The sequence below is a fragment of the Zea mays genome, chromosome 1 (genome assembly GCF_902167145.1).
Source record: "Zea mays cultivar B73 chromosome 1, Zm-B73-REFERENCE-NAM-5.0, whole genome shotgun sequence".
Classification (NCBI taxonomy): Eukaryota; Viridiplantae; Streptophyta; class Magnoliopsida; order Poales; family Poaceae; genus Zea; species Zea mays.
Window position 1 is genome coordinate 244923528 of NC_050096.1, and position 9194 is coordinate 244932721.

General features: G+C 44.4%; 1 protein-coding gene across 1 annotated transcript; it reads right to left on the minus strand.

The window, feature by feature from the left end:
* Positions 1–7099: 7099 nt before the first annotated feature.
* Positions 7100–8690, minus strand: LOC100276538 (uncharacterized). The gene is made up of 2 exons (NM_001150302.2): positions 8101–8690; positions 7100–7972 (listed from the first exon to the last, which is right to left on the minus strand). Exons 1-2 carry the CDS (start codon positions 8641–8643, stop codon positions 7208–7210), a joined length of 1308 nt encoding a protein of 435 aa, NP_001143774.2. The 5' UTR covers positions 8644–8690; the 3' UTR covers positions 7100–7207.
* Positions 8691–9194: the final 504 nt, after the last annotated feature.

Here is a 9194-nt window from a genome sequence, read left to right on the forward strand (position 1 = left end):
CCACACATCCGGACATAGTACACCGGCTCAACATCGTCTGGCCCCTTAACAAGCTCGCAGACGTCTTCAGCCCGAAGGTCGTTTGCTATCACCAAATGTTTCCAGCCATCGGTGAAGCCCACAAATAACGGGAGGTGGTAGAATACAGGGCTTAATCTCTTCTTGGGGTCCTTCAGCATTATAACATCACAGCCATGCCTTCTCTGTCTAACTGCATTGGAAAGTGCACTTCTATCTGCGAGCTTGCTTCCCGACCCGATTCAGGCATTCCGCCGATGCCATTCTCCATATAAGTCCCAAACAGATAATAGGGATGAGGTAGTCAAGATTGTAGGCGCTAGTGCTCAACTACTAGCATCTATAGATATGGACACAAGTCCAAATTTGGTGCTACTCGGCACCATCGATATCACTAGAAAAAAAATACATCAAAGAGATCCACTTCCCAATAGTACTCGAAGATAGTTCATTGACTTGACACTCTCTAAGAGGTTCATACAAAATACATTATCTCTAAGAGTGAAACCTACGATACTCATATCGCGTTGTTTAGGACTAAACATCAACAACCCCTTGACTGGTCGCTATCATACTCAATTCCAAAATATTTTTCCAATATGTGGGCTTGAGTAAGGAGATCTGGGCTTGGGAGTTCCTCCAAATCATCTGCAGCTTCATCATCTTCAGCATATTGCAGGGCTTCATCTTGAATAATTTTAGCCCTCTTGGAGTCAGCATACTTTTTGATGGACAGAGCACACTTCTCAAGCATGTCGCATACATCTCCAATTTGAAACAAAGTGGTCTTAAGTGTGTACACTGATTCCGGTTCACTAGTATCCACAACCCCATCAGTCACTAGACTGCGAATGATGTCAACATGTGTCTCGATGACTCGAACTGAGCTCTCAACCATGTCAAGTGGCTCTTTTTCCATCTCTAAAACTAAAAATGGCCAAGTCTCACAATCAAAATTGAGATCGCAACAAAGGCAGGGATCAGAGGGAAAACAAGGATGTGGCTTATAGGGCAAAAAGAGGGGTCCAAATAACATTGTCATGGCTATGAACAAGTCAAAGATGGGAGATAAGAACAAGTCTTATAACATAGGGTTGGGAAGCAAAGATAGGTAGTCAAAAAACTAAGAAGGGAGATAAGAACAAGTCTTATAACATAGGGAGATAATAACATTGTCATGGCTATGTACTTCCATGATGTATGTGGCCATAAGCACATTTGCCCTAATGATTATCAAACAAAGATAGGTAGTCAAAAAACACTAAAATTCATGACAAGATCAAACAACTGACATCGATGGAGGGACACAAAATTCTTCATTCGAAGGATACTAACACCTTAATGGTATACAAACATTTAATCACAAGGGATACAAGCTACTAAAGCAAAAATGGTGACCTTAACAAAATATGTAAGTGAAAACACCAACAATATAAGCATAATGACCAACATTAACAATATAAGATTAACAATAATTAATCTAAGCACTGATAATTAATCTAATGTACACTATCTGCAATGTAGTGCACCATGATCAAGGAGTGCACTGAGGAATCAAGGCATGACTAGCAGAAACAAGTAATCAAGGCATGAATTTGTAACAAGTAATCAAGGCATGATCAAGGAGTGCACCGAGGAATCAAGGCATGACCAGCAAAAACAAGTAATCAAGGCATGAATTTGTAACAAGTAATTAAGGCATGATCAAGGAGTGCACCGAGGGCTCGGAGATGGGCACGGCGGCGCACTCGGCGCTCGGGCTCGGCGGCGCTCGGGCTCGGGGACGGGGACGGCGGCGCTTGGCCTCGGGGACGGGGACAGAGGCGCTCGGGCTCGGAGATGGAGACGGCGACGCTCGGGCTCGGAGATGGAGACGGCGACGCTCGGGCTCGGAGATGGGGACGGGGACGGCGGAGTTGGGCTCGGGGACGGCGCGGCGTGGCGGGCGCCCAGCTCGGAGACGGTGGCGCTTGGGCTCGGGCTCGGCGACGGCGTGGCGGGCGCTCACGGCTCGGAGACGGGGACGGGAACGGCGGCGCAGTATCAGCCTGGCGGCGTAGTATCAGCTCCGGGCGAAACCTAAACCCTAAACCACCGTACCGAGGCTTTTATATTGTAAACACATCAGAGGCGGATTTTTAGAAAAACCGCTTGTGATGTATAACATCACAAGCGCTTTTCTATTTCGACCGCCTGTGATATGTAAACTTCACAGGCGGTCGAAAATAGAAAAGCGCTTGTGATGTTATACATCACAAGCGGTTTTTCTAAAAATCCGCCTGTGATGTGTATGTAGTATAAAAGGCTCGGTGGTTCCAGCGCAGGAACCCTAACTTCCGGAGCCCGACACGCCGCTAGGCTGCGCACTGTAGCGGCGGCGGATTTTTTTGATCTACGGGGAGAAGGTTTTGTTTTTGATTTTCGGGCTTGATTTCAAGAGTTTATGCATATATATGATCTCCGTTTGTTTTCTTTCTCATTTTGATACGACTTTTTGCCTCAATTTTGTAATATAGGCCGGAATTGAAGAAAAACTCAGGAATTCCAAGATTTGGACTTGTAGTTGATCTAATTTAAAGATTTTTTATGAAGAGTTGTCTCACCTCAAGGTACCTATATTGCTGCAATCTTGTTTCATTTTCATGCACATTAATTCGTTCATGATTTAGGGATTAAATTCAATTAATTAGGGATATTTTAAAATTTTTTTGTCTCATGTGCTAGGTACATCTCGATATGATCTTGTTTCACTTTCATGAACATTTATTTTTTCATGTTACATCTCGATATTGACGTTAATCAATATAGGGATAGGTAATGGACCGAGGTTGGATGTACAATGTGCCAAGACCACATCCGTCGTACATTCGAAATTTGAGAAGCTTTATTGAAGCGGCCAACAAGCACGCGAATTTGCGAAAGAGCAAGGAGATATTATGTCCGTGCATCGATTGTGATAATAAGATAGCTTGGAGAGATATAGGAGTAATCCAATCACATCTGCTAAAAAGAGGGTTTAAAAACAATTACACGATATGGTCAGAACATGGTGAGTTGGATCCGTGTGAAGTGCCTGGTAATGACGAGAGAGTTGTCGGAATTTTAGATCTTAAAGTTGATGGTAAAGTGGATAATGTGGATGCTAATCAAGATTTTGAAGAATTTGATTGTGAAGAGATGTTGCGCCATATGGAACCAGAAATGTTAAGTTCTGTGGGATCACAGAAAGGGCTATCTAAAATGGAGGGACTGGAAAGTGCCTCAAAAGAACCTTTATATGATGAATCAAAGGGTTGTGACAAAGAGTTTACTACACTGCGTACAGTTCTAGAACTTCTGAAGTTGAAGGCTAGCGCCGGATGGTCTGATACTAGCTTCACAGATCTTTTGAATTTTCTGTCTCAATTACTACCAAAACCCAACAAACTACCAACAAGCACTTATAAAGCGAAGAAGCTTATATCTCCCATAGCTCTGGGTGTGCAAAAAATTCATGCATGTCCGAACCATTGTATTCTGTATCGTGGCGATTTTGAGAACGCATCAAGATGCCCAGTTTGCAATGTCAGTCGATACAAGAAGAGCTACAATCAAGACTGTGTAAAAAAATTCCCGAAGAAAAATAAAAACAAGAAATTCACTATTGGACCTGAAAGTGACGATGACACTTTTGATGACATGGATGGGAAAAAGAAGTCAAAGAACCCAGCTTTGGTGATGTGGTATCTTCCAGTAATTGATCGCTTAAAACGTTTGTTCTCAAATCCTAGGGAGGCTGAGCTTATGCGTTGGCATGCTGAAAATCGCAAGCAGAATAACAAACAGATTCGACACCCTGTTGATGCATCACAATGGAAAAATTTCGATCTTATGTATCCTGAGTTTGCCAAAGAAACCAGAAATGTAAGATTTGCTTTGGGTACAGACGGAATGAATCTATTTGGTGAAAAAAGAAGTGTACATAGCACCTGGCCCGTGACTTTAACGATGTACAACCTTCCATCATGGCTGTGTCACAAAAGAAAGTATATTATGTTGACTATTCTTATTCAAGGTCCAAAATCAGCTGGTGTTGATATTGATGTGTTCCTAGAACCTCTTATGGAAGATATGACAAAGCTCTGGAATGAAGGAGTTAGAATATGGGATGAGTATTGCCGTGAGTATTTCAACTTAAGAGCAATTATATTTGTTACCATCCATGATTCTCCCGGTGGTGCCACACTATCAGGGCAAAAGACTAAAGGAAAGAATGGTTGTGTAGTGTGCGTCGATGGAACTGCTTCCATGTACCTTAAATCATCCAAGAAGTTGGTGTTCATGGGACACAGACGGTTCTTGATGAAGCAGCATAAGTACCGAAAGATGAAAGAGGAATTTAACAATCAACTGGAAAGTGAAGGTGCACCAAAGCCTTATAGTGGGAAACTTGTTTTTGAAATTGTAAAGAACATTCATGTTGTATTCGGAAAGGGAAAAACAAAGGAGAAAAGAGAAAGAGAACTGACCCTTCAACTTACACAACTTTCAAGAAGCAATCAATATTTTTCAAGTACCTCCCATACTGGAAGGATATGGAAATTTGCCACAGCATTGATTTGATGCATGTAACAAAAAATGTTTTTGACAGCATCATTGGAACCTTGTTGGGCATGTCGAGTAAGACAAAAGACGGACTTAAATCACGCAATGATCTAGTAGATCTTCAAATCAGACCGGAACTTCATCCAGTGGATAGTGGCAAAGGGAAGCCTTACCTCCCCCCAGCTAGCTACAACTTGTCAGTTGAGGAGAGAACAAAGATTTGCAAATGTTTGCGTGGGGTCAAAGTGCCCACAGGTTTCTCATCCAATATCAGCAGACTAGTCAGGATGAAGGACTTGTCTCTATTTGGCTACAACTCTCATGACTGCCATGTGATGATGACGGTGTTCCTCCCAATTGCGGTAAGAGCCCTCGAAACAGAGCATGTCAAAGTTGTCATCACACGCTTGTGTTACTTTTTCAATGCGGTTTCACAAAAAGTAATAGCTTTAGAAGACTTGGACTATCTAAAGGCATACATCATCGAGACTATGTGCAAGCTTGAAATGTGTTTTCCTCCATCATTTTTTGATATGCAAGTACACCTAATCATACATCTCGTGGATCAGATAAAAATATTAGGGCCACTATATTTACATCATATGTTTCAGTTGGAGCGATACCTGGGAGTATTAAAAGGTTATGTGCGAAATCGCGCTCACCCAGAGGGTTCAATCATGGAGGGATACACTACAGAAGAAGTGATTGAGAGCTGTATAGATTACATCAGTGACGGAACAATGATAGGTGTGCCTGTACCTAAACATGAGGGTAAACTATGTGGGAGAGGGAGAATGGGCAAGAAAACTTTTCGCGTTGAGGATTACAAGCTAGTACATTGTGCTCATGGTAGTGTACTACAACATCTCACGATAGCCGAGCCTTACATAGAGGAACACCTGAATGAGCTTCGTAAAGAAAATCAGAACCGCACAGAGGACTAGATCATGAGGGAGCACAAACATCGTTTCAGCGAATGGTTAATGGACAAAAACATCTCATTCGGAGACTCTTCGGAAGAGAAAACAATGAAGAATTTGGCTTCTGGGCCATCGTGTTTTGTGACATCATGGCAAGCATATGACATCAATGGGTACACATTCTACACTAAATCAAAAGACATGAAAAGTGTTGCACAAAATAGCGGTGTTCGTATCGATGCTTTTGACCTACATGGACAGAATACCACATATTTTGGATTCATAGAGGAAATATGGGAACTTGATTATGGCCCAAGCATGAAAATACCCTTATTTAAGTGCCAATGGGTACAACATCCCGTGGGGGTGATAGTGGATAACTACGGACTCACACTGGTAGACTTAAAGAAAGTAGGATATAAAGATGACCCGTGGGTTCTCGCCGAATGTGTTGCACAAGTGTTCTATGTACTCGATCCAGCAGATGAGAAGATGCATGTAGTTATTTCTGGAAAGCAAAAAATTGTTGGAGTTGAGAATGTGGGAGACCAAGATGAGGAATACAATAAGTATGAAAAGATGTTCGTCTTTAACGGTCCAGAGAGAATCAAGCGTGTGGAAAAGAAAATTGATAAGAACTTAAAGCCATACATGCGGAAAAATGGTAGTTCATGAAAAATTGTATGAATCAAATTGTATTTGTTATCATGTATGATCGACTATGAATTGTGGTTGCCAATTAATTTAAAATCTCTCTAGTTATCTATGTGTGCTATTATAATTCATTTAAATTGTATTTGCATATTATTGTTAAAAATTAAATATTAATTCATTTAAATTGTATTTGCATATTTCTGTTAAAAATTAAAATTATTTTCATATTTAAATTGTATTTTCATATTTTTACAATCACAAGCGGTTTTGTCTTAGGGTCCGCTTGTGAAAAGGATAGAGCACCACAGGCGGTCCTAAACAAAAACCGCTTGTGATACTATTACATCACAGGCGTACTGAACCGCCTGGGACATCACAGGCGGTTTTCTAACCGAACCGCCTGTGATGTAAAAAGCCTACCGCTTGTATAGAGCCAAATTGTACTAGTGGGTTGTGCACCACTCTCGAGCCTAGACGGGCCTTTGCAGAGTGGTCAGATTAAATCAACCAATTAGTGACAGAAGGACATGGTTTAGAGGTTTCTCGATGGGGACCATTGTCACAGCTTTTTATTAATCAAATACGGTGAGGGTGGTTTTAGCTTCCCGATTTTTAGGCTATAATTCAGTAGTTAAGCTTGGCAGCCCTAGATGCTAAGCCATCTAATCAATCTGCAATCCGTGTTTATATTCGTACGTTTTTTCACCGGTATGAAATCAACAATTAATTATACTACCTCCGTTCATAAATGTATGAAGCAATTGTTTTTTTTTATAAAACTTTGACCATTCGTTTTATTAAAAAAAATTAAGTTATCATGTATTTTGTTGTAATTTATTTTATTAAATAAAATTGTGTGAACGTGACTTTAAATTTTATATTTTTGAATAAATATTTTAAATAAGACGAGTGGTCAAAGTTTTGAAGAAAAAACGTCAAAGTCATCATATACTTGTCAACAGAGGGAGCACCATATTGTACACACTACACAGCCACACTGGTTTGGCATTATTAATTCAAATTACTGATGATCATTTCAACATATGAAGCAGCATGTCGTTCCACGTATCAATGGCCCCGGGCAGGCACCAGTGCACGCAGTCGTTGTGCAGGGTGAAGTGCTTCTCCGGCGTCCACCCCCGGTACTTGCTCGGGTGCGCGTCCGCACGCAGTATCATGGCTTCCGTGGTGTCCATCAGCAGCATCCTCACCTTACCGCCACCGTCCGTCGCCGCCTTCTCCGCCGACGCGAACTCCTCCAGCTGCAGCGTGCGGAACTCACGCTCGAGGCCCTGGACCGCGTTCTGGCCGCGACGGAACGGCGCCGTCCGGACGCAGTTGCCGTCCTTGTTCCACTCACCGCCCTCGTACTGCGACGGGTCCACGGTGCGCAGCAGGGCCGTGCCGCGGAAGCGGCCGTCGGCGCCGGACAGCGCCCGCAGCGCGGCCCGCGTGGCCATGCGCAGCGCGTAGCGCAGCGTGAGGTCGGTGACGTTGGGCAGCCGGCAGTAGTGGCAGCCGACGAGCCGGCCGGCCTCGTACAGCATGGAGGGGCGGTAGAACCAGCTGGACGCGGACACGACGGCGTAGTCGAACTCCGCGACGTGCGCCGCCCACACGCCGTCTGGCTCGTCCAGGTAGAGGTTCCAGACGCCCGTGTGCGCTGGGCCGTCCTCGTCGATCTGCTCGTGCCGGACAAGGTACGGCGCCCAGAAGTGGGCCACGGTGAAGTTGTAGTCGGCGTAGTAGTACACGGTGTGCTTGCTGCTCGGCCAGCTCGTCGTAGGCTCCGCGACCTGCATCCCATGGACATGCATATGCACGCATCACGCATGATCGTCTAATAAGCAAGCAGCTAGCTAGCGATCTATAGCGCGCCGCATGGATGGCGGATGGCCGATCGAGATGAACGACGACGACTCACCGTGGTCAAGAGGCAGATGAGCGAGTCCTTGTGGTTCCTGCCGAGGGAGTCGCCAACGAAGGCAAGGGTCTTGCCCCTCATCATGTGGAGGAAGCGCCATGGGTTGAAGCGGGGAAGGTCGCAGCCGTCAGGCTGCCACCTCCAGTTGACAAAGCCCAGGTCCGGCTTGCCGTACCCCATGCAGTCGTAGTGTTCGTGGATCACCTTGCAGGTGTCGTTGGTGTAGTAGGGCGCGTCCGGGTCCGGCACCCACTCGCCCCTGAAAATGTCACAGCCGCCCTCGCCGCCTCGCTGCTGTCTGCGAGACAAAAGCTGCTGGGGGAACAATGGAAGAACCCGTCGTCGGTTTGGGAAGCTGAGATACACGTCCGAGGCTACAAGAGCTAGCAGGACCAGGAGAAGGGACACGACGAAGCATCTGCTGCCGCAGTGCTGCTGCTTCCTGCTGCTGCCAGGGGGCGGGCTACTGCTATTGGTGGTGTGGAGAAGAGACCTCATGACTACTACACGTATGATTTGTCTCCGGCCCAGCCGCGTGCGCATGTTTATATGTAGCAATGCATTTTGGCCACGTTCCTAGCTAGCTAGTTTATGTTAATTGGGGATGCATGACAAGGGAGAACAGCCGACTGGGCTAATATATAATAAACACCGCAGTACTGGTGCCGTTGTGATGTATGCTATCACTGCATATGGGTCATCTCGTCAGCTGTGTTCGGTAGGTTACAACGAATCCTCAACCATGCATCCATGATAAGAGAGGATGATTGGCTCCTTAAATCCTAATTCGGTTATTTTCATTACATATGGATTGGATGAGATTATAAAAAAAAAATTGACTTGCTTGTGATTTAAATATATCCAATCTCACTCAATCCACATATATTGATGGCTAACCGAACAACACTTAATGGTACCTCCGTTATCGAATATTTGTCATCTGCTAGTTTATTTTTAAATTAAAACACAATAAATATGCAGCGCAGAAGTGGGATGCACACTAAGCACGATAGCTAATTGTGTGTGATGAATATGCTGTGCCTCCTTTGCGTCTCTTTGCTACAGATATATACATGTAGTAGTGCACATTTTGG

What these genes read in the sequence shown, in the direction of transcription:
- LOC100276538 (NM_001150302.2), bottom strand. Translation starts at nt 8,643, where the DNA reads ATGCGCACGCGGCTGGGCCGGAGACAAATCATACGTGTAGTAGTCATG. An exon ending in TCATCTGCCTCTTGACCACG is followed by an intron (nt 7,973 to 8,100) that starts GTGAGTCGTCGT and finishes CATGGGATGCAG; the next exon opens with GTCGCGGAGCCTACGACGAG.